The sequence below is a fragment of the Narcine bancroftii genome, chromosome 1, assembly GCF_036971445.1.
Source record: "Narcine bancroftii isolate sNarBan1 chromosome 1, sNarBan1.hap1, whole genome shotgun sequence".
Lineage (NCBI taxonomy): Eukaryota > Metazoa > Chordata > Chondrichthyes > Torpediniformes > Narcinidae > Narcine > Narcine bancroftii.
Genome location: NC_091469.1, coordinates 367,070,516 through 367,096,759, shown reverse-complemented (window position 1 = coordinate 367,096,759; position 26,244 = coordinate 367,070,516). Strand labels below are relative to the sequence as shown.

The following is a 26,244-nucleotide window of genomic DNA, read 5'->3' as shown; positions in this document are numbered from 1 at the left end:
CCCAATTAACCTACAACCCTAGTATGTTTTGAACGGTGGGAGAAAACTGGAGCCCCTGGGGAGAAAGTACCAAATCCTTGTAGACAGCAAGGGATTTAAACCCTAATCACTGGCGCTGTAACAGTGTTGTGCCAACCGTGTCACCCCCATCTATCAGTGCCGTTAATTCATCTCATTTACTGCAATTCCTTTGGGCAAGAGGCATGATTCTTTCAGACTTACCTTTTTAAACATGATTAGCCCTGATTTTTTTTTTGTATTATGGTCTTATTTGCCTCTTGCTCTTGTGTTCTCTGCTTTTCCACATTTACCTTTTCTGCTTTTCATTTATTTCCTTGTTTCTCCTTCCTCTCCATCTACCATTCTAATTTAAATCTTCTGGGACAATGTTACCAAGCATTCTTACCATCCCTCAGTGAAGCCATTAGTCCTGGACCTGGTCTTTTCCAGGTGTAACCTGTCTAATTTGTATTTTTTAATGCTTGGATCAGTGCAGCACAAGTCAGGAAGTTGTACTACTTCCCCCATAATTAGTATCAATGTGAGTGCTGCTGTACGAATAATTCTGACGCAAAGTTCACAGACTGTACAACAGGCTTTAATTAACTTAAACTTGTATACACCCACTCTCAGTATTTTTTCTGGCTCCACATGTCTGACTGTCCCCGAAGGAGCTGGCTTGAGTCTTTATATGGTGATTGACAGCCTGCAGGTGGGGCCAGCCTCCCAGGTTGTATGCCTGCAGGTACCGTGGTTTGCCCCCTGCAGTTGGCTGGTAGGAATGTGGCCAGTGTAGTGGCGCTGGGTGGGTCACGTCTCCAGAATGGAGGACCATCGCCTTCCCAAGATCGTGTTATATGGCGAGCTCTCTACTGACCACCGAGACAGAGGTGCACTAAAGAAGAGGTACAAGGACTGCTGAAAGAAATCTCGGTGCCTGCCACATCGACCACCGCCAGTGGGCTGATATCGCCTCCAACCGTGCATCTTGGCGCCTTATAGTTCGGCAGGCAGCATCCTCCTTTGAAGAAGACCGCAGAGCCCACCTCACTGACAAAAGACAAAGGAGGAAAAACCCAACACCCAACCCCAACCAACCAATTTTCCCTTGCAACCGAGCCTGCCTGTCCCGCATTGGACTTGTCAGTCACCCACGAGCTTGCAGTAGACGTGGACATACCCCTCCATAAATATTCGTCCGCAAAGCCAAGCCAAAGAAGAAGAAAGAGAAGAAGAAGTGGTTGTATCACCACAGTCAAATCCCAAAAAGAATCTGTCCTGACACCATCTCTTCAGTACTTGAGAACATACAGCACAGAACAGGTCCTTTGGCCCAACCAAGTTGGCATTCTAAATGTTCTCAGCCCTTCCTATCTGCCCAACTGTCTTGTAGCTGCTTCAAGAGCTTCATCTGGCTGTTTGTTCCTATTACAGACCACTCTCTGAGAGAAAACATTTGCCTCTTAAATCTTTGCTCTCTCATTTATGCCCTCTAGTTCTAGAATGGTCTCTTCTCAGGCAAAAGACTGTATCCATGCCCTTCATGATTTTATAAATCTCTATAAGGTCACCCCTTAGTCTCCTATGCTCGAGGGAATAAAAACCCAACTTCTCCCTATAAATTGAATCTTCTAGTCTCGGCAACATCCTGGCGAATATTCTCTACACTCTTTCCAACTTAGGACTATTCTCATGAACCTTGACTGACTTCTCTCCAAGGCCACGCACTTTTTCCAAGTTGGATTTTTCGAGACATGGACACAATTGTTGTTTCTTCAAGACAGACCTGGATTTTTATACCTTTGTAAACTTCCTTCTATGCTTAATTTACTTGTGAGTTTGTTCACCAAAATATCTCAGGGTCTGTAGAGCTTCACCCATTTTGAATTGTATTTTATACAACATGTTGCCTCAATTTATTCTTTCTACAAAAGAGTATCAGTTTGTTCAGGGCATTTAATTTCATCTGCTTAGTTTGCCAGCTTATGCATGTTTTCCTGACATTTATCACTTTCCTTCTGACTGTTTACCATAATTTTAATGTCTGCCTTATGAAAAACTTGAGTTGGCATAATTTTTAAAAAATCTTAAATCTCATGATGGTTACTGAAAACGTCGAGACTTTTTTTTTCCAGGCAATGGCAATGGAGAAATCTCTGCCTATGAACTACTACACTGTTTTCCATGCTATTCGAGCACTGCTGCCAAAAGACTGTATTATCGTCAGCGAAGGTGCCAACACCATGGATATTGGCCGCACCATGCTTCCCAATTACTTGCCAAGACATAGGTATTTACTGTCAAAATAGTTTCAAGGTTGTAACTTCAAAATGTTGTTGTATTTTTAATCATTAACTTTTGCACACCTACAGACACCCTGGATTTTATCTCAATGATTCACGCGTATACAAACTACAGAAGAATGCATCTGACTGTATCAAAGAAAATTAAGGATTCTCAAAAAGGGTTGCAGAAAGTGAGATTGTCAATAGAAATGTTATGTTGGGGATCCACAGCCACACGTGTTTGGATTACAGCTATAAAATTACATTTCATGGGAGGTCCCTGGGAACACTTTCTTCAATGGTTTCTGATTTCTGCTGGAGAGAGATGAGGGAGATAAAAGATTGGTGTGATGATAAAACTACAGAAAATTTGAAAAAAATGTTAACATTTCAGGTTGATAATTTTTCAGCTGCCCTTTCACTCTAAATTCCTTGAGAGAGATCAGACTTTGCCCCCCTTTGCAAAAAGAGAATGTAACACCAATGTACAAGAAGAAGATTTTAGAAATTGTTTGTTCTTTGGATGTGATTGTTGCTGAAAACGTATTCATTATCTTTCCTGAATTATCTGTAAACTGTGGTAAGAGAGTGAAAGATGAAAGTCTGCAGACTTAGTGAATGAAGTAAAAATGTAATGCTGGAGAAACTCAGCAGGTCAAACAGCATACTTTATCTAGCAAAGATAAAGACAACGTTTCAGGCTTGAGCCTTTCATCAAAGTATGAGCAAAATGTAGACAGGTGTCTGAATAAAATGGTGGGCAAGGGGAGGAGCACAGGCCAGCGTGCAAGAGGCAATAGGTGGAGAGGGGAAGGAGCACACAACAGTAAACAGGGGATACCTCCGTGAATGTTGGGGGAAGGGGGTTGAGAGCTGCAGGAAAGGAGACAGAGGGATGGGGAAGAGAGGGGAAACAGGAGTGGTCTCGAAGAAACCAGACAATTTGATGTTGGAGAGATCCCAGACGGAATATTTGGTGTTGATCCTCCTACAGGTGGTCCAAGTTTGGCAGTGCATAAAGCCCTGGACAGACATGTCGACATGGGAGTGGGGTGCAAGAATGATATTAACTAACTCTGTTAAGAGTTAATAATATTGGCTGGGCCTAGAATTAAATAAAGAGCATACAAGAGAAGAGAGATTTTCTCTTTTGAAGAACGTTAGTGGAGTTGGTGTATTTTTAACAATAATCTGTAGTTTTGTGGTAACAGTTATTAAAACCATGTTTTTAAAAAAAAATCCTTGCAATTACTTGAATTTAAATTCCCTAGCTGACCTTTTATGAACTTGTATTTCTGATTCATTGGTCTTGAACTCTCACCATTGTTCCAGTAATCTAACTATTATCATGCTCCCAATTTAGAGGGAGTTGCCTCTCACCAATGATACCTATCTGTGGAGGTGTGCAGCTGGGCAAATATTGAGGAATATTGCAGCATAATACATGAAAAAAAAGGTGCGATTAGATGCCAATTCATCTTAATGAAGGTGCATGTGAGATGATGCACTTCAGTAAAAAAAAATCAAGCCACTCTCAGGATCTTAGAAAATATGAAACTGATGTAAATAGAAAAGCAAAGGGATTAAATAATTAAAATAGACCCACAATATTAATTTGTGAATATTATTTAAAGGGTGAAAAACTACAGCATGCTGTTGTGCAGAGGGACTTGGGAGTGCTTGTGCATGAATCGCAAAAAGTTAGGTTGCAGGTGCAGCAGGTTATTAAGAAGGCAAATGGAATGTTGGCCTTCATCGCTAGAGGATTTGAATTCAGGAGTAGGGAGGTAATGTTGAAACTGTATAAGGTACTGGTGAGACCGCACCTGGAGTACTGTGTCCAGTTCTGGTCTCCATATTTGAGGAAGGATATACTGGCTTTGGAGACGGTCCAGAGGAGGTTTTCTAGGTTGATCCCTGGGATGAAGGGATTGACTTATGATGAAAGATTAAATCATCAAGGATTGTATTCACTCGAGTTCAGAAGAATGAGAGGAGATCTTATAGAAACATATAGGATTATGAAGGGTATGGATAGGATAGATGTAGGAAGGTTATTTGAGCTGGCCGGGGAAACTAAAACGAGAGGACATAGTCTCAAGATTCGGGGGAGTAGATTTAGGACAGAGATGAGGAAAAATAGTTTTTCCCAGAGAGTAATGAATGTTTGGAATTCTCTAACCAGGGAAGTGGTTGAGGCTGCCTCATTAAACATATTTAAAATTCGGTTAGATAAATTTTTACATGATAGAGGAATTAGGGGATATGGGGAGAAAGCAGGTAGGTGCAGTTAGGTCATAAATTAGATCAGCCACGATCGTATTGAATGGCGGAGCAGGCTCGATTGGCCATTTTTGGCCTACTCCTGTTCCTACTTCCTATGTTCCTATGTTCACAAAGGATTATTGAAGAGGCACAGAAAGTACGAGACGTTAACTCAATTATTTTTGGTGGAAGGTGATGTAAAATAATGTGGAACCAAGGCAGATGATTGTGTTGTGATGCAGATAAGTTAGAACAGGATTGAGTTGCTGAAGTTCTATTCCAGTGCAGTTACATGTTGTTTTTCAGCACCTAGTTAATTTGTCCTGTTGCCACTAAAAATCAGAACAAATTCCATCCGATGCTTTTTCTTTCAGATTGGATGCTGGCACCTTTGGCACCATGGGAGTAGGATTGGGCTTTGCCATAGCTGCAGCTTTGATTGCCAAGGATCAGAACTTTCATCAGCGAGTTATCTGCATTGAAGGAGACAGTGCATTTGGATTTTCTGGGATGGAAGTGGAGAGCATGTGCAGGTAATGTAATTAAATTGGAAGCACATGAAAGAAAGGACCTTATGTTTCCTTGCGTATGCCTGGAACTGAGAAAGGGATTATTTGCATGTTCTCAATATTCATCCTTTGAGAAAACCCAAAGCTGGAGGGTGAAAGTGAACAATAAGTTGAAGTTTAAAATCTAATGATATGAATATATAAGCAGCAATTATGTAACATCATGATAGATTTACAATCCACAATGCCTTTGGAATTTCTGCTCTCTCTCTCTGGTATATGGGTTGGTTAGGTGGATCAAACAAATGAACTATTCTGTGAATTTTGTGTGAGTGTGAAAGGTCTGTGGTCTTTCCAGCCTTTGGAATATTAATTTGTGATAGACTTGTATAAGCAGGTCAAGAAGGAAGAAACCAAATATTTTGGAGATGGTTTAGGCATTGGAAGAGATTTGGATATATTAATAGATGGGGGCTGGGAAGACCAAGAATGCTCGTAAATGAATTAAGACTTAAAAAGGGTAAGTGGAAATAAACATGGTTAGAATTTTCGAGTCTACTTATAAACTGTAACTAAATGATTTGGGGGAAAAAAATCTATTTCCTTTGTCTCTTTCGGGAACATGTGTGTTTTCGGTTATTAATTTACCAGGCTCATTCTCCTGAGGACCATTATTTCCCGTAGTTACCTTCTTATTTAGATAGAAATGCTCAGCGATTGTTTTGATATTGCATGCAAGTTTTCACTCAAAATCATTCCTTTTTAAAAATTGCATTAGTTATTCTTGTATGCATAATGGGAAATAATTCGAAATATCACTCAGGTACCTGCCGTGTTTCTCCGAATAACTTTTACAGATGTGTGATGTAATTTGGAATGAACTTCAGGGATTTTAGTAATGTCATCAACAGTATTTCCAAGGCAATTTTATTTTCAAGTTATATGCAATCTGCCTTCAAAAAGTCTTTGTCTGACATGCTGTCAACAAATAGACCCTCAGGCATATATGAGTAACATTTATGGTTACAAAGGTTAATTGCTTTCCTAAGTTATATTTTTGCAGAGCTGTTGAAAGGAGATTCTCTTGCTTCAGAGAAAGATGTTGGGAGCAAGCGAGAATGAGATAAAAATATATGAATGATGGACAAAAGTTTGGAAATCTGAGAAGTGACTACAAAATGTATTCACGTTATATATAGTTATTCAATACTAAGGAAATGTACTTCAAATATATATAAATAATGGGGAAAGAACTTGTAGAACATTGTTGACTTCAAGTAAACAGAAGATCCATGGCACACTGTCAAAGAAGAGCAGGGAAGGTATCCAGGCTAATCATCTGTCTTCAATAGAGAATACTTTGAATGATCTATTAAAGGGCTATTATTTTAAGATTAACACCTTTTATGCTCATTTTGAATAGGAAAAGTTGATGGTACCAATGGAAATCCCTGCAGAAGCAGAGGATCCTGTGATATCTGTCTCTAGGGCTGACAGGGTACTGAAAATCTGCCAACTAACGAACTGGAGTGTTCATGGACATTGCTGCAGTCAGAGTTTCCTGCCTGCTTCAAAATGGCATCAATCATACCAGTACCCAAGGGGAGCAGAGAGAGCTGCCTTAATGGCCATCGCCCAGTAGCTCTCATGTCTAATATGATTAAATGCTTTGAGAGGTTGGTCATGGCCAGAATTAACTTGAACCTAAGTAAAGATCAGGAACTGATGCAATTTACCTACCGCCACATTGCTCCACAGTAGGTGCAATCTCACTGGCTCTCCATTCAGTCCTGGATCATGTGGACAACAGCAACACGCACATCAGACTGCTATTCATTAACTACAGCTCAGCTTTCAACACCATCATATCTTCAGCATTGGCCAAAATGTTTCAAAACCTGGGCGTCTGCTCCTCCCTCTGCAACTGGATCCTTGACTTCTTCATTGGAAGACCACAGTCAGTACGAATTGGAAACAATATCTCCTCCTCGCTGACAGTCAACACAGGTGCACCTCAGGCTCACTGTTGTATTCACTCAACACCCATGACTGTGTGGCTAGGTACAATTGAAATACCATCTATAAATTGTTAATGACATCACAGTAATCGGCAGATTCACAGATGATAATTAGGAAGCATAAGAGTGAGATAGATCAGGTAGTTGAGTTGTGTCACAATAATAACTACACTCAACGTTAGTGTAGCTAAGGAACTGATTGTGGACTTCAGGTGAACACAAAGCAGACATCATTGAGGGGTCAGCAGTGGAAAGGGATAAGAACTTCAAATTCCTGGGTGTCAATATCTCTGAAGATCTATCCTTGGACCTCCAAGTCGATGCAACCATGAAGAAGGATTGCCAGTGGCTATACTTCATGAGGAGTTTGAGGAATTTTGATAGTCACAAAAGACTCTTGAAAATTTCTACAGGAGAACATTCTGACTGGTTGCATCGCTGTCAGGTATGGAGGTGCCAATGCACGGGACAGAAAAAAACTACAGAGTCATGAACTCGGCCAACACCATCATGGTCTTCCTTCCATTAAGGACATCCAAAAGAGGTGGTGTCTTAAGAAAGCAGCCTCTGTCTTCAAAGACCTTTAGCACCCAGACCATGCCCTCTTCTCACTGCTACCTTCAGGAAGGAGATATGGGAACCTGAAGATGAACAGCCAATGGTACAAAAACAGCTTCTTCCGCACTGACATCAGATTCTTGAATGGACAATGAACCAGACACTACCCAACTTTCGCTTCTTTCGCATTAATTATTTATTTAAAAATGTAATTTGTTGCAAGATTTTAGCCTGTAATGTTGTTGCAAAAAAGAATGAATTTTGTGACATGTTCATGAGAATAAATTCTGATTTTGGCAAGTACAAAGTCATGTGAACTACTGCTGTTTGGGTATAACACCAGGGTCTGTCACTTTTCCAAGCAATTCTGGAAAGGTTTATGGAGTAAACAGTTGCTGAAGGACTGATTCTGTTTTCTGTTCAATCACTCATGAAGTTAGATTAAGGAACCAGGCATTATATCTGGTAACATGTAAGTGAAGTTCAGCAGATGTCAGAAACCTGAAATAAAATAGAAAGTGATGGAATATTCAGCAGGAAGCAGAACAAAAGCTTTAAGTAGCAGGGAAGTTTCATTTTGAAACCGATCAGCTGACCTGTTGTGTTTCTAGAGCCACGAGGTGGAGCAGAAGTTACTTTGACTCTTTGTGAGACACGGCAAGCAACAAAAAAGGAGGTATAGAGAAGTAGTAGTACTTGAGGTTTGAGACCTATGGTTGCAGGTGAATGGAGATGCTTTGGCTCTAGAGGCTTCTGCAGTTGGTTGAGCAGAAGGACAGGGAAGGTTTGGCTTTTATCCTTAATCTTGCAGCAGGATGATCGAGACTCCAATAAAGGCAGAGGTGATGTTCCACCTGCAGAGCATATGGGAAATTAGGGGAACTTCCAGTGTCCCTGGCGACTACCTGTGTGCCCAACTGCAGCTCCTTACATCAAGGAATTGGAGCTGGAGTTGGATGAAATCAGGATCATCTAGGGGACTATGAGGATTATAGATTAAACCGACTGCATTGTCGACCAGACCATCAGTTTTGGAAGAAATCACCCATCCTTGTCTTTGTAGCACCACTGGTCATTGGTCTCCAGTCTGAACAGTAACCCTCCGCCAATATCCTGAGACTGTCTCCACCAAGCCAACCCCGAATCCAATGTTCCAGCTCACCCTTGATCCCACACGAGCCAACTCTCTGAACCAGCCTACCATGTAGGATCCCATAGAAAATCCACCCACAGTCCATGTCGACTGCATCCACTGCCCCTCCATGAACTCTTAGGTGTCCAGGGCAACTTTATACGATCGATCATTTTAAACCTTGATATTACATTGTTGAATTACTCTTTGTTTTCTTTTGCAGCAGTAAAAATTGACAAATTTTGTGTGTTTATGTATATTACAGTAAAGGAATCTTTACACAATGATGTGAATCGTCATACCTATGTTGATCACTTTAAAAACTGCTTTCTACTCTTGCAATGTACAACTGCACATTATAAGGATGTACTAGTTAGCATTAACCATTTGCTTATTTTAGGTATAACCTTCCAATAGTGATCATTGTAGTGAACAATAATGGAATTTATAGTGGACTGGATGAAGACTCTTGGAAACAGATGACAGAATTGGGAGAGCCTTCAATTGTGTGAGTAATGAGGACTTTTTGGTCTGTTAATAAATCTCCCCCAGCATGAAATAAAGCCTTTCTTTTTGAAAGCATAAATGTAATGGAACTGATTACATTTCTGCCAGTACATAAAACTGGCACCCATGCAACAAGCCCTTCCTGACACATGATTTAATTGACCAATCTGTCAATCCTAATGAAACAAAGGTACATCTGCTTGCTTTATGCCAATTGTAACACTGCATTTCTTAATTAGAAGCTGTTATCCTGTGGATTCTTGGCAGTGAAACCTGATCAGACTTGTAAAGAATCAGCCAGAAGTGTAAGGGAGGTTTAGGGGATGAATGAGTCAAAGGAAGATGTTTCTTCATTTGATATTTTCCTCACTTTAGATTTATTTATGTGTGTTGAAGTTTTGAATGAGGGGTTCTAAGTGTAATCAAGGCTACCAGTACTGGAACTGTTAAGTAAAGAAAATGATATTGGCAAGTTAATAGAAACAAAGGAGAGGTGAAGGACAGATTGGACTAGATGGAATTGAAGAGGGATGCGATGCTTTTGGGGAGATAAGTGTGAAACCAGAAGGGGGAAAGAGATGAGAATGAATGGGGTCTGGATGGGGTATGTCAGAAAGGGGTCAAAATGGAGGGGGGGGGGGGTGGAGTGTCAGAGTGAAGGGACAAGAACAATCTTGATTGGTTTGTTTTCTCCAACATACCCAGGTATCAGTTGCCTATACCTGCCATCTACTTTTCCTGAACAAATTTTCAATGTATAGATGAAAATTTTTGTTTAGACTGCAATATGTTTTTTAAAAAAAAACCAATGAGACACATATGAAGCTAATTCATTTTTCTAGTGTCAGTTTTGATTGAACCACGTATGCAGAAGCCAAACACTTGAAAACTGTGATCTCCTTTGGTCTCGAATATTAGAAGGCATTTGTACATATCCTTGTACTGAATTATGGAAAAGGTGTTGAATGTTGGAGTTTCCTTCAGAAAGCTTGTTTGTCTATTAGCAGGATTTGTTGTAAGCCAGGGGTGTCAAACTCAAATTCACGGAGGGCCAAAATTAAAAACTTGGACTAAGTCGAGGGCCGAACTAAATATTTATTGAAAATTTTCAACAACATCTGCATGTTTTCTCTTCTTTCAACATATGTAATGTTAAACTTTTTCTTATTAAAATAAATGTTTAATAATAGTTTTGGATAAACTCTTTCCAGAAGCATTAACAAATGAGAAATAAAATATTCAATAAATAATATTTCTCTATAGAGGATTTGTCAAATGTTGCTAGTGTGCTGTCGAATAGTAAAATCTGAGGGCTATTGAGAACGTGGGAGAATAACAAGATTCCTGAAACAATCAAATGGGTGACTGATTGTGGGCATGAACTCTAGCAGGGTTATTTGCCATGCCCTTTTTCCATTGGTACAGATATCCTTTGATTTACACACTTTTCAAGTTTTATGCCTAATGAGCTTGTATCCAGGTGCAGGACCATTTTTAACCAGGAATATATTTATCACTGTGACATGAAACTATTGGAAGATCGTTTTATCCTGAGATTAAAGTTCATAATACTTACTCAGGCCTGTGTGCGGGAGGGCGGGGTTTGTGGGCGATCGGGTTGGACAACGACAGTGCGGGGGCATCGGCTCTCGCTGAAGGGCGGCATCTCGGCTGATTAGCAGCCCCGTCACCGTGAGTCGCTGGTCGGCCTGCGGCAGGGAGGGGGAGTGGGCAACGGTCCTGGCGAGGTCAAGCCCCCCCTGAGTTTCTGCCGGACCCCCCTTGACCTGCTGAGTTTCTCCCGGACCCCCCTTGACCTGCTGAGTTTCTGCCGGACCCCCCTTGACCTGCTGAGTTTCTCCCGGACCCCCCTTGACCTGCTGAGTTTCTGCCGGACCCCCTTGACCTGCTGAGTTTCTCCCGGACCCCCCTTGACCTGCTGAGTTTCTGCCGAACCCCCCTTGACCTGCTGAGTTTCTGCCGGACCCCCCTTGACCTGCTGAGTTTCTGCCGGACCCCCCTTGACCTGCTGAGTTTCTGCCGGACCCCCCTTGACCTGCTGAGTTTCTCCCGGACCCCCCTTGACCTGCTGAGTTTCTCCCGGACCCCCCTTGACCTGCTGAGTTTCTCCTGGACCCCCCTTGACCTGCTGAGTTTCTCCCGGACCCCCCTTGACCTGCTGAGTTTCTCCCGGACCCCCCTTGACCTGCTGAGTTTCTCCCGGACCCCCCTTGGCCTGCTGAGTTTCTCCCGGACCCCCACCCCTTGACCTTCTGAGTTTCTCCCGGACCCCCTTTGACCTGCTGAGTTTCTCCCTTCTGGTGTTTTTACGAGAACCACAGACTTTCGCTCATACATTGATGAGGGGGATCAAGGGCCAAACATTGTCAGGTACCTCTCTGCTGGATAAAGGATACGGTTTAACCCGCTGAGTTTCTCCAGTGTTGGGTTTTCACGAGGTAGAGTCAAAGGGCCGAAGGGCCTGTTTCTGATCTGTAATGTTCTACGGACCCTGCTCTTCTTTCCGTGCCGGTGTCCCAGGACCTTTCCAGGGCAGTCTCCGCGCTCTGGACCGCGCTGGGATCCCGGTCAGCGGTGGAGGAGCAGGTGAGCGCGGCTAATCCCGATCCATCCCACGCCACTCCCGAGATTGGCGGGGGGTTCCACCATACCTGCCCAACCAGCCTCGCTCTCCACGTGTACTCCGGGTACCCGCCATTGGTCCGGTGGGAAGGCGCAGGGCGGCCGACGCCCCCATCGCCCGGCGGGGAGCCCCAATCTTCCCTCCGGCATCCCGACTCCATCTGCAGCTCCAAGAAACGCTGTGCCACTGGGGTTCCGGGCGCTGGGAAACGGCCTTGGCTTCCCCTGACACCGGCCAGGCTGCGGTGGGGGGGGTGGGGGGTGGGCGGGGGGACACGACAGCGTGTTTATAAAACCACCCACCACTACTTTTCAAGGACCAGGATTTTTCTCTCTCTCTCTCCCCCTGGGACACAGCGGTTACTGTGCATGTGCTATACTGGCACGGCGGCCAGCGGGCCACCTCTAATACATTTTTGATATGATCTTGCGGGCCAAATATATTTGGCCCGCGGGCCAGAGTTTGACATGTGTGTTGTAAGCTAATTTTGTAATGGTCTGCTGCTTTGCTTTGGTCACAATTAAAATCATTTTATAAATAGATTTTTTGACATTTAATGTTGTATGTTTTCTTTTTCTCCCAAATCTGCAACGTTGGCATCATTTGTGCCTCAAATGGTGAGACAGGCAGCTCTTATCTTTTCCTAAATTGACCAGTGTTGAGTGTCAGTATATTTTTTACTGGAGCTTTTCACAATGTCCATTAAATTATAGATTAGTTTTATTTAGCTTGGTTCAAATGTAAATCTCTTAAAGAGCATGGATTGATAAGGATGTAGAACCTTCAGGAAAGTGGTAGTGGGATATAAAAGGAAAAGTAGCATTGTAATATTCCTATTAGAATTCTTTGAAGTTAACGATAGGTTTGCGATTGGATAAATTTCAAATTGCATTTATACGTCTAGGGTGGCAGTAGCTAGAAAATGTAGAGCTGTTACGTGGAAAATGATGTTGAATTGAATATTCAAAGATGGCGTAATGAAATACAATCGTGTCTTTATTTTGAAAAGATAACTTATAATTTGCAAAATATTTTTTTGTTAAAATGTGGAGTCTCTATTTGGAATGTATGATTTTGGATGTTAAATAAATGTTTTTATTAGAGATGTAAAAGGTTGGCACACCAAACAGCAACCATTTAAAACCCGGTATAATTGTGTTTGTTAAAGCTCCGAAGGGGGGTAGGTTGTTGGGGGTGGGTTAGGTGGGGGGGGGTGGGGTGGGGTAGTAGGGTTTTCTTTGATGGATTAGATTGTATGTGTTTATTTTGCAAAATTTTCCAAAAAAATATTCTTTGAAGAAATTACAAGCAGGCTGGATAAAGGAAATGCAGTGGATGTTGTGTATTTCGATCTTCAGAAAGCTTTTGATAAGGTACCGCACATCAGGCTACTTACCATAATAAGAGCCCATGGTATAACAGGAACCATACTAGCATGAGTAAAGTATTAGGTCATTGGCAGAAAGGACAGAGTCAAAATGCAGGGATTTGGCCGCCAGTTGCTAGTAGTGTTTCACAGGGTCAGTGTTCAGGCCGCTTCTTTTTATGTTGTATATTAATGATTTAGATTATGGAATTAATGGCTTTGTAGCCAAGTTTGCAGATGATATGAATGTAGGTGGAGGAGCAGGTAGTGTTGAAGGGAGGCTGCAGAAGGACTTAGAGGAGAATATGCAGATAAGTGGCAAATGAAATACAAAGACGGAAAGTGTATGGTCATTCATTTTAGTAGAAAAAAATGGGCAGATTATTTTTTAAATGGGAAGAAAATTGGAAATACCCTAATGCAAAGAAGGGACCTGGGAGTCCTTCTGTAGGATAGCCTTAAGGTAAAATTGCACATTGGATCAGTGGTGAAGAAGGCAGATGCAATGTGGCATTCATTTTAAGGGGAATAGAATATAGGAGCAGGGTGTAATGTTAAGGCTTTGTAAAGCACTGGTGAAGCCTTATTTGGAGCATTGTGAGCAATTTTGGGCTTCTCATTTAAGAAAGGATGTGCTGACTTTGGAGAGGGTTCAGAGGAGGTTCACAAGGATGATTTTGGAAACAAAAGGGTTATCATATAAGGAGTGTTTGACAGCTCTTGACTGTACCAGTTGGAATTTTGGAGAATGAGGTGGGGGAATCTCATTGAAACTTTTCAAATATTCAAAGGTATGGACAGAGTAGATGTGGAAAGGTTCTTTCCCATGGTGGGAGAGCTTTAGACAAGAGAGCGCAACTTCAAGATTAAATGGTGTCTGTCCACTTAGAATAGGGATGTGAAGGAACTTCTTTAGCCAGAGGGTGGTGAATCTGTGGAATTTGTTGCCATAGGTGGTTGTGACGGCCAGGCCATTGGATGTATTTAAGGCAGAGATTGTTAGGATCTTATTACCAAGGCCATTAAAGATTATGGGGAGAAGGCTGGCTGTGAAGCTGAGTAGAGAAAATGGATCAGCTTGTGATTAAATGGCAGGGCAGACCTGATGGGCTGAATAGCCTGTTTCTGCTCCTACTGAATGTCTTATGGTCTTATTATTAAGGAGTCCACTAAGGAAATTAGGGAAGATATCCTTAATGAAGCCTAATGGAGAGATCAGAACAAGAAATAGATGACCACTTTGTGGGATATACTGCAGCTCTCCTAATAGAGTATAAAGATAAACATGTAGATAAATCCTAGTGAGATGTGAGGATCATAGGGCAGGATGGTTAGTGGCCAATCTTTTGTTTTCTATTTGTCAAGTTTTTTCACGCATTAGTTCATATGCATGTACAGGTATGCTCTGCTTAACATCTGTTTGGGTAACGTCTGATTGCATATACGTCTGTGATCCCATAATTATTCCGTTACCGCGAGCAAGCTCGCAGCAATTTAGAAAAAGCGATTGCTAGCTATAGGAAATTGTATACTGTATACCCAAACTGATCCCACTGCCCTGCTCTCTCCCCACAGACCTGTGTTGGTTCCCACACTGATCTCACTGCTCCTCTTTCTCCCCACTGTCCTGTGTTGGTTCCGACACAACCCTACTTACAAATAAAAAGCTTTCAGGTACACTATAGTATATTAGTATATGGGATACCCTATAGTGCAAAAAGTATTAACCATTAATACTTTTGCATGAGTAGGCTTTCTTTTTTATTATTATCACTGGGGTGTAATGTGCCACTTCTAATCATCCAATGCGCCACAGGTTGGACATCCCTGGTGTAATAGTGATTAGTGCAATGCCATCACAGTGCCAGTTGCCCGGGATTTAATCCAGGGCTGTCTGTAAGGGGTTTGTACATTCTCCCGTATCCTATGTGAGTTTTCTCCAAGTGCTCCAATTTCCTTCCACCCTCCAGAAATGTATGGGATTGGTAGGTTTATTGGGTTTCATGGGCCAGAATGGCCTTCTCCATGCTGCATCATTAAAACTAAAATTTAAAAATGGGTTTAGTTGGGGTGGTGGTGGGGGGGGGGGAAGGGGCTCACTAAAGGATTCTGCCTTCACTAAGGAGCAGTACATTGTAATTGTTGAAATCAAAGAGGGTCAGTGAAATTTTACAAATGCTGTCATTGTCATTGCAGGGGAGGTGGCATTAGGAGCGTCAAGGGGATAAATCCCCAGGCTTGATGGGATGTATGGGGAAGAGATTGTTGGTGCCCTGACAGACTTTTAAATCTTGGCTGGGCACAGATGAGGCACCAGATGACTAGAAGACAGCAAATGTGGTATCTTTATTCATGAAAGGCAGCAGAGATATGCCAGGTAATTATAGGCCTGTGAGTCTAATGTCAGTATTATGGAAGTTTTTGGAAAAAAATGAAGGATTATCCTTCACCTGGAAAGGCAGGAATTAATTAAGAATAACCTGATAGAGGGAGGGCTTGTCTAACCAATTTGACTGAATTTTTCAAAGGCATAACAAAATATATAGGTGAGGTGTGTGTTTCATATTCTCTACATGGCTTTTCTTTCTTTTAATTTTTTTTTAGTTTTATCAGAAAGACAAACAAAAAATCAGTAAACCAATTGCAATGAAACCTTAGCAGATTTACCAATCATAACATATGGTACAGTAGCAATATTCTTAATTCTAAATCCAATAAATACAATATTATAGGAGATAAGTCAAAGAAAAAATGAAAAGAAAAAAAAATTCAAACCCACAGCGATCAAGGTTAAAATTCATGTTGTGTGCAGTGTTAAATCCGAACAAGCGGCCCCAGGGGATCCAAACAAGCAGGCCCAGCGACATTCATCATCTTATGGAAGTGAGCTACAAATGGGCCCCAAGTCTTATCAAAAGAAATCTTGATTTTCGTGACATTATGCCTGATTTTCTCCAGATTTATAAAGGACTTAATATCTAATAACCATTGATTATATGTAGGTGGGAACTCGTCATTCTATTTTAACAGAATTGTTCTTCTTGCTAATAAAATGGAGAATGCTATAATCTGTCTTTGGTTAGAAAATAAAATAATGTTTACATTTTTTAGGAAAAACAAATAGTGTAATTTCCGGGAATGGATCTAACTAAACTGATCCTAAATATGTTTGAAAAAGTTCTAAAAATGTTGGTCCAATATTTTTGCAAATTGGGACATCGAATATTTTACATTTGTCACAAAGTGAACTAATATCAGAATAAACTCAAGCAAGTTTGACTTTGGAGAAATGTACACGATGTAGCAGCTTGAATTGATTAAGACTGCCCAGTGCACAATAAATCAGGCCCAAAATTGAACTCCATTCTTCTTCTGAAAAAGAGATATTCAGATCATTCTCACATTCAATTTTAATTCCACTTAAAGTAATTGCTTTCATATTCAATAGTTTATAATATAAACCAGTTATCATGCCTTTATGAGTAGATTGTAACACGAATAATTCATCGATAAAATTTGGGTCAGTAAATGCTAAAAGCTTAAAGGGAACAAAATGTCGAATTTGATAGTATCTGAAATAATGTCTATTTGATAGGTTAAATGTCATCCCCAAATGTTGAAGGGATGTTGTATGAAAAGATCTTTAAAACTAATAATACTTACAAAATTCAATTCTTGAAAAATTGGCATCTAAAATAGCTGGTTGAAATAAATAATTAGATATTATAAGATTCATAACTATAAATCCTGTAAGTCCAAAAAATTTTCTGAATTGATTCCAGATTTTCAATCTATGTGTCATTATTAAGTTCTTTGTCAATTTTTGAATAGAGATGGGTAAAGATGACCCCAATACCAACCATAGGTGCTTCTGAGGGATTTCAATGCCATCTTAATTCAATTAGGATATTCATCTGTCTTTTCACAATGCAACAAGAGAACATATTTCTTATGTTTATAGCCCCTTTTGGCTTTTGACAAGTCCCTTTCTTTAAAAGGCCAGAATGCATGGGATCCTGGATGTTGATAAATGGGATTCAGAACTAAGAGGGTGATGGTGGAGGGTAGATTTTTTTTGGTTGGAACCCTGTGAGCACTGATGCTTGGCCGAGATTGGTACTAGAACCATTATGTTTCTTATCTACATCTGAACTTGGATATGAAAGTGGAGGCATAATTATCAAGTTTTCAGATTTCATAAAATTCACTGTGCAAGGAGGATTGTTGTAGTCTTTGGCCACCATGCCCATGTTGACCTACCTATTCTAATCCTATTTACTAGTCAGTAGTCGTCAGTGCCTTCGAGATTCGTGCTTGTCCAGATAATTCTTAAATATTGAGTGTCTTTCTCCACCATCTACTCAAGTTACTCTGTTCTAGCTTCTAACCACCCTTTGAGTGAAAAGTTCTCCCTTTCAGCCACTTACTCCCCACCCAGTGTGCTAGTAAATGGCATTAGTTTATATTGAAATCTATGGCCGAACTGGATATGATAGACCAAAGGACCTGTATCTGTGCTGTATGACCCTATGATTGTAGATGCAAATTCCCTCCTGTTTGTGAATCTTGTGTTTATAATCGAGTCTTTTTATTCCCCTCTAAAATACAGTTATTTTGTAATCAGCTAATTTTACTAAGGAGTCATTGGTATAACTGGTTATTCAGTTGCCATTCTGAGTGAAAGTTAAAACTTGATTTGTCATCTTTGCTCCTGTACAACAAATGTCAAGTTTAGAAGAACATAAGAAATCAGTAACCCAGATTTCCTGAGAATTGTTGGCAGCCCCATATTTTGATGCCAGCAAAGCTGTCTGGAAATTTGAGACTTCTCCCAAAATGTGTGTAAGCTTGGATCTTCCTGAGAGACCCTTGTCATTAGTGGTTTGACTACACTCTGGCAAAGAACCTGTGCAGGAAGTTGACGCTTCATGACTTTCCCAGCACTTGCACAGGGAAATTCCCCAAAGCATGGATTTAGTGTCTCCGTTCTGTTTTTTCAAGTTTTTTTATATTTAAGTTGTTACTTGTATTTTTAAATTTTTTTTTTGCTTCAAAGAAGCCTTTGACTCACTGTAATTTTCTTTGATATTCATCTTCAAAATAAACATCTCAATTGAAAGTCTCACAGTTGTTCAGCTTTGAGGTACTGGATGCTTTACAATCAGGAAACCTTTTGCTGCACAATCAAGCTTGGACTAACATCGCTCTTGTTTGGAGATGTTCTGAAGTTAAGAGTGGGTTTACTTAAACACAAAAGAAATAGAAACAGTAAGCTCTTTACTTACCACTTACCTGCCTGTTAACCATGATCCTTAATACTTCTACTATTCAGAAATCTATCTAAATACCTTTCAAGAAGTAGCCTATAATGGCTTCATTTGACAGAGAATTCAACAGATTCACTATCTGGGAGAAGCAGTTCCTCTTCATTTGTCTTAAGTGAGAATTTAGAGGGAAACTCATCACTCCCATGAATCCTGACCTGTATTGGTGTATTCCTAAGGAAAAATCCTGTGTTGGCAGGATTTATTTGGATGTTATAACCTTGAGATATAACTTTGAAAGACAGTAGGTTGGGTTGTGCGAGAGTTAGCTCATGGATATATGACCATTCAATGCTAAATAGTTCTTTGCCCTTTGCTTGACTATATTAAAAATAATATTGACATGAGCTGACCTTGTGTTCTCCAAATATCACTCAGTGTCATCTCTGTCTAAGTGACTATTTAAACGTGATTCCCTCGACCATGTTAACAAATGAAGATGTCAATCTAAGGAACTATCAATTTTGAGCTTGTGCCTTTTTAGGACCTTTTTTTTAAAAAAAAAATATATGTCAGCCTCCTGAGATTCAAGATTTGTTTGTTGTTGCCTACATAAATATAAAAAAGCTTGTGCTTGCACATAATGAGGTGCCTCAAGCCTAGCACCCCCATCAACAAGAAAAAGAAGTCGAAGAGAATCCCTTGAGAGACATCAAGTGTCCGTGGATTTGTCACCTGCACACCCGCAAGAATTACTGAGAAAATTTCACTAAACTGCTTGATTTGGAGATTGGATTTTGTTACTTGGTTTCTCTATTTAAATAGAAATTCATGGCTGATTTTCTTTGTTGGTAAACAAACAAAGTGACCTGCTTCTTCATTTCTTTTAGGGTCCCTCCCACCAGCCTGGTGCCTAATGCTCATTACGAACAGGTCATGTCTGCGTTTGGTGGCCTGGGTTACTTTGTCCAGACTTCAGAAGAACTAAAAAAGGCACTTGCTTCATGTTTGGCTCAGGAAAATGTGCCATCCCTTATTAACGTGATAATTGATCCATCATCTGACAGAAAGAAACAGGTAAGTATGTCTGGATATATGTATTTTGTGCCCATTAGCATATAGCTGTGAATGGGAAATGAAGGATATGGTGGCAGAGTTTGAATGAGCCTGGTTCTGTTGTGTAAATACATGTATCCACAGTCCTGCATATTCAGTCTCTGTCCTTTTTAGTTTAACTTCCAGCAGAGAAGATACCTGCACTTTTTATCTTCATTTATTAAATCCCTTTTATTTGTAGATTCAATATCAAATCTTCATTTCTAAGAAACTTGCTATTTCTTTCTGTCTGCATCAGAAGTGACCATTTCTGTCACTTATCCAACGATGATTTTAGTTCAGTTTTCCTCTGACCATTAGGTATCAAGATAGCAGCCGACCAATCATGATTGTATTGAATGACAGAACAGGCTGAAGGGACCAAATGGCCTGCTGCTGCTCCTGCATTTTTTCTGTATCTATAGACCCTTTCAGGTGGACCCTCCGCCTCGAGGGCAGGAGCCGATCTTAAACTGCTAGCTCACCTTTCAGGTGGCAGCCCTAAAAGGCTGCTTGCAGTGTTACCTGGTCCACCTGAAAGGGTTTATTCAACCAGAGACTCCTTGTAGCGCCTCCGGAATGGTACCTCAGCGCCACCCATCATAAATATGCGGCAGAGCAATGGCCATCTTCCCTACCCATAATTCCCCACACAGTTCCAGCCGCGTGAGGGATTATGGGTAGGGAAGACCGCAATTGCTATGCTGGCCGCCCCTGCCCTGATGCCGGCCATCCCTGCACCGACGTCTCCAGCCAGGCGCCCCTGATCCGATAGCCCCCACAGAACTCCCTTGCCCCGAAGGCCCCCGCAGAAGTCCCCTCCCCAGTGACAGGTTGTGGGGCAGAGGGTTGACAGGCAGCAGGGAGTTGCTGCCTGACAGCCCCCCACCCTCCTACCTGACAGCCCCCCCACCCTCCTACCTGACAGCCCCCCCATCCTGCTACCTGACAGCCCCCCCATCCTGCTACCTGACAGCCCCCCCATCCTGCTACCTGACAGCCCCCCCATCCTGCTACCTGACAGCCCCCCCATCCTGCTACCTGACAGCCCCCCACCCTGCTACCTGACATTTCACGACCGGATTATATGTTTGAAAATTTACAACATATAAAGTTTGTATATTGATATGGCTTTTTAGAATTGTTGTCGAAGTCCTGAAAATTAAAGTAATGCCTTCTCTGTTGCACTTAAGACGTCTCCACTGCCACAAAACAATTACAAAGGTCCAGTAAATGTCACTAGATTAAACCATTCCCATGCTCGGTGAGATAATTGAAAGTGATTTTAGATCTCCTGACGATGACGCTGTTAACGGCAGCTGGTTAACTTACAGTGTGTCAGCGGGGAGTTGGGTCGCGGGCTGATGGAGTCATCAGCCCGTCCCTACATTCAGGTGCCTTGGCGGAGCCCAGCGCTCCTCTGATTATCCCTTCCTGAGGAGGGTTGGCATCGGCACTTTGGAGGTGCTTCTGGCGCATTCAGGTGAGTATATCCTCAGCTTCATCGGGAGAGATTATGTGGCTTTACAAGGAGGTGTTCAGGCCACCTGATAGGGCCTTATGAGAGTAGCCTGGCCAGCTGAGCATGTCCCATTGCCCTGCTATTAAAACACATCACACAGATAAAAGAGATCAATGTTCTTCTAATTGCTGCATTAACTCATTTGGTCTCATCATGTCAGAGATATTTCCTTTGTTCCACTCATCTCTCCCAGTATTCTCTGGTACTAAAATGAACTTACTTTCTCTCCTTCCTGGTACTGACATAGAGTCTCAGACCAATGTATTAACTTTGACTTTTCTTTCCATGAATGTAACTTGACCAGCTGAATGTTTCCAGCATTTTCTATTTTTTAAAATTTCTTCCAGATTTCCACATCTGCAGGTTTTAAAAAAAATTTGGTATGAATTGTTCTAGCAATAAAGGTTACTGGGACAAACTTGAATTGTCAGATGTATGTTTTTTCCAAGGGCATTAATAATAATAGTGGACTATATAGCACCATGACTCCACTTTTCTCTACCTCATGTCAACCTCCACACTGTATTGACCTATTGACCTATTCCTTCATTCCTTTAAGCAATCAAAAATCTCCAGTATCAGGCCATGACTGAGCATCCAGGGTTCTCTGAATGCCAAAGATTCTCAATTCATCACGCAAAGAAATTTCTCCTCAGACCTAAGTGGCCAATCTGCCTCCATCTGCTTTGTCAGACCATCTCATGATGGCAGATCATCCTTTGTGAATTTTGTTTTATAAGAATTGCCTCAGGGAATGCGCATTACTGAGGACAGATGCTTTTCCACCATGAACCTCTGATCCCGAAGCTGTTGCAAGAATAGTTTTAAAGCGAGCCCAAAATCGGGCTGTCCTTTGTCATTTCAATATCTGATTGATGAGAGTTGAGGGGGAAACCAAAGTGTAGAATAAAATGCATAAGGTGCTTTGAAGTTAGAGCTCCAGACAGAAATAGCTCAATATGTGAGCTATTTAAATTTTGAGATTTACACAGATGCTCCCACCCATTTTTTTACATGAAGGAAGTATGGTGAAGAAAGATGCTTGGTTAATTTCTTCTGAATATTATTAATTTTCTTTTTTTATTTATTTACAAATTTTAAACCACAGTAATAATTGCATTACATTCAATTCAAAAATTATTTCAGAAAGTTATACATGTGCTATATAACCCTGCCCCCGTTATTATTTATTTTCTTTTGCATTCATGTGGACAGGAGATCAGGACAGTTCTGGTTTGTTTGTCTTTTAGCTAATTTCATTGAGATACCAAGATGTGCTCAAATCACAGAGATACAATCAGATTAATAGTATCTCAAATTTTCAATATTTAGTGATATTTCTCCCTTCTATTTTGGTCTTTCAGACCATTTATCTTTCTCTGTTTACACCTTGCTCACTAGCATTTGCCACCCTTCTTCAGCTGGCATCACTATTAAAAGCTTTGTTAGAGTAGGTCACATACAAACATTTTAAAACAGATCTTATTTAAAATACTGGAGATTTACTAATGCTAGACATATCGGGGCCTCACAGTTTTTACAAGAGCTTTGAAAAGTACTCAAGAGATTTCACTAATGGATTGATGTTTACAAAAGGCAACAGATGAAAGATCTTGTCAGAGCTGCCTCTGTCTGGAGATGTTATAAGAGGGTCATGTCGTTTTGCAAGCAGAGAGAGTCAAACAGGCTTTCTCTCAGAGAGAGAGAGAGATACAGAGATTCCTTCCACAGTGTTATAGCCAGCAGAAGTAGCTGGGACTAGAACAGGACAAGCTGGCAAGCTTATGGAAAGACCCATTTTGGTTCATGCAAGAGGAGAGAACTGGTTGTCTAATGTTTCACTTCGAATAAGAGAAACAAAAAAGAACTCTGTGGTGACCGGAAAGAAAGAGGTTCTCATCTGGAGAACCCTGAAGGGGAAAGTTTTGTCAGCAAGACACTGAATTAAAAAGGAATCAGTTGTAGATGTCATCGTACAACAAATCTCTCTCTAAAAACTGACAAGAACCTTCTTGAGCGGTAACCATTTACCTTTCAAGTACCAAAGCCTGCTGAACTTTATAAATGTTCAATTCTGTGCACAGTACAAGAATTGCCTGCAACCAGTGAACTTGGAGGAATGAGAAGTGATATTGGACTGTGAACCAATGAACTTTTTCTGAACTTGCACACACATTACATACACGTGCGCTTAGAATTAGAAGGGGGTTAAGTAAGTTAAATTGTGATTCTATTTTCATGTTTAAAGATAATTAAAAGCAACTTTTGTTTAAGTAACCATTTGTCTTGGTGAATATCTACTGCTGCTGGGTTTTGGGGTCCTCCCCATTTGTTCTCTTCATCCTTCCAGCATTCCTCATAACTGTAAATTTGCTTTATTTTAGAGTCTTTCCAGTCCGGATGAGAGATCAACCTAAAATGTTAGCTGTTGATCTCTCTGCAGATGCCACCTCGCTTTGAGTATATTTGGTATTTTATTATGTTCAGCACTACTTATAAGTGGAGTGGAGACAAATGAATCCGTAGTCAAATAATCTCATGATCTTTGGAACTGTTGGAATTTGGTGAGACAAATAATCTTTCATCATTCTGAACTTTCTGTTCTTGAATTATTTGCTTTCAGGATTTCACCTGGCTGACTCCCTCCAAATTGTGACTTGAATGACTTATGAAGAGCTAACTGAACAACTTTTTTTTGTTGTGTTTCTGAAAATAGATAGAATTTTGGAAACAAAGAATATTCTTTAAACTATAAATTCTGATGCGATTGAATGCTAATTTTCTTCAGTGTTTTGATTCCTTGTCAGGTCATTTGGGTAGTAAACGAGAAAATCAGCAGATGCTGGAGTCTGATGAAATTAACAGTGATCTATATATGTCCAAAGCAGACAAGTTGACCCAATTTTTCTAGAAATACTGTTGAAACACAGGTCATAAGCAGGAACCAGTAATCGGTAATATTAACATAATTAACTCTAATTATCACTAGAACCAGTTTGAATTACAACTAATGCAAGTACTTGTACCTGAGAGTGCAGTCAACTTGGTCATTATTTTATATATTAAGTCCTTTCCGGAATAGAAAATAATTCCTATTTTTAAAAGAGAACTTAGAAAATATATGGTTTCCCTGCTTGTATTGTTTGCATGCTTGTGTAATGTTATGGCATAATTTAGTTGAGGAATTGTATTTCATCAAGGTAAATAAAGATAATTGTAAGCCTTTCTTTATTGCATAGAAGTTTCTTCTAAATATTTAAAGACACAAGTTACTGATACATGTTCAAGAAATTAAAGATATAAATAATGTGCTTTTATTGCAGAAGAAAGCTTTTATAGATGTTTAATATTTAATTGTCAAATTTAACCTCGAGTGTTCCCATAACTCATGAAAAGAGACAATCAATCAAGTTTTAGTTTTCTGCATATAGATATCGTTGCTGGATCAATCATAAAACTTACAACAACAAATGTGAAATCTACACTGAGAGAGTCTGTTTCTTTTCCTATTTATTATCTTTATTTTGTTTTCAAGTCAGGTGTTGAATTTACCTTTGAATGTTACATACAGCAGTGTGGATCCATTAGATTTAAAAATAATTGGAGTGAGTGAAGGAACTGTCATTTACCCAAGGGTGGTGTGACAGATTATGTGGTTTATAGATATGTTTTAAAGGAGATAAATTGCGGCAGGTTTTTTTTAAGTGTTGGTCACAAAAAAAATCCAAACACTTCAAAACAGATCCCATTTGAAATGCCAGAACTCTCCTCAAGCCAGAGAGTCCAGGCTCCAAGTGCCTTTGCAAAAACTTCGAAGAATGCTTATAAGAACTTCACAAGTAGGTGTTGCTTGGACATGCTGTGGAGTAATGGATTATTGTTTTGGAAAGCAACAGATGAATGACCTGGAATATTAGGTCTGGAACCGCAATCTATCTGAGTGCAGTTGGCTGTTTAAAGAGGGTCATGTGGTTTTTTTCTGAGTGAGAGAGAGAGAGAATCAGTTCTACAGTTCAGCAGCACCAGCTGGGACTAGAACATGACAAGCTGGCATGCTTGTGGAAATACCCCATTTTGAAGATTGGTTGTGAGTTCTTAGTTCAGCTTCGTCAAAGTCCAAGTGGTCCATACAAGAGGAGAAGACTGGCTGCATAATGTTTCACCTGAAATAAGGGACTCTGTGGTGACCTGAAAGAAAGAGGTTATCACCTGGAAAACCCTGATGGGGCAAGTTTCTTCGACAAAACACTGAAGTGGCTGATCTGAAGGAATCAGTTGTGGGTGTCCAACGAGCAACAAATCTCTCTCAGAAAACTGACAAGAACCTTCCTGAGTGGTACCAAGCACCAAAGTCTGGTGAAATTCATAAATGTTAAATTCTGCGCACAGTATAAGAATTGCCGGACATCGTTGAACTTGGAGGAGTGGGAAGTGAGATTGGACTGGGAATCAAAGAACTTTTCTAAAATTATATACACATTATAATAATTTGTGCTTAGAGTTAGAAGGGGGTTAAGTTAGGTTAATAGAAATGTTAAAGTTTAATCCAGTTTTCATGTTTAAAGATAATTAAAAGCAGCTTTTGTTTAAGTAACCATTTGTCTTGGTGAATTTTATTACTGCTGGGTTTTCGGGTCCTCTGGGCTCATAACAGTGGTGAGGTGGTTCATGTCTCCAGAATATCTTTTACCTTTGTGAAAATGGTGCTCATCAGTTAGAGTTGAAATGAGTTTGAGCAAGCAGAGTGAAAAGATACTGACAAACCTTATGAAAAGAAATACTTCAAAAGTCTAAGTATAAATATAACTTCACATTTGGTGATTGTAGTCAGAATATAAGACTTGTGTTTTGGCAATTCATTTCGTCTTTTGTTACAAAAATTGACTCAGGTAAAAGAAACTGAACTTGTAAGCGGCAGAAACTGCAGGCTCCACAGCTGAAATTTGATTGATTTTACTCATTATTTGTAGGACAAAATCTGGTCACTTTATCCGATCTCAATATCTGGCATATTGTGATGGGCATTCAAGTTTGCAGTGCATTAAGGTGAACAGTGCAATTTTGAGTATAATTTGCACC

At 40.5% G+C, this 26,244-nt stretch overlaps 1 protein-coding gene across 2 annotated transcripts in view; it reads left to right on the top strand.

Moving 5' to 3' along the window:
- The window catches only part of hacl1 (2-hydroxyacyl-CoA lyase 1), an 83,398-nt gene extending 57,639 nt beyond the window's left edge, over positions 1-25,759 (top strand). For both annotated transcript variants that reach the window (XM_069912752.1, XM_069912760.1), the window contains 5 exons: positions 2,136-2,290; positions 4,925-5,083; positions 9,168-9,275; positions 19,439-19,625; positions 23,789-25,759. In XM_069912752.1, the coding sequence (XP_069768853.1) occupies positions 2,136-2,290; positions 4,925-5,083; positions 9,168-9,275; positions 19,439-19,625; positions 23,789-23,821 (642 nt within the window). In that variant the 3' untranslated portion in view covers positions 23,822-25,759. The remainder of the gene's footprint in view (positions 1-2,135; positions 2,291-4,924; positions 5,084-9,167; positions 9,276-19,438; positions 19,626-23,788) is intronic.
- The last annotated feature ends 485 nt before the right edge of the window (positions 25,760-26,244 follow it).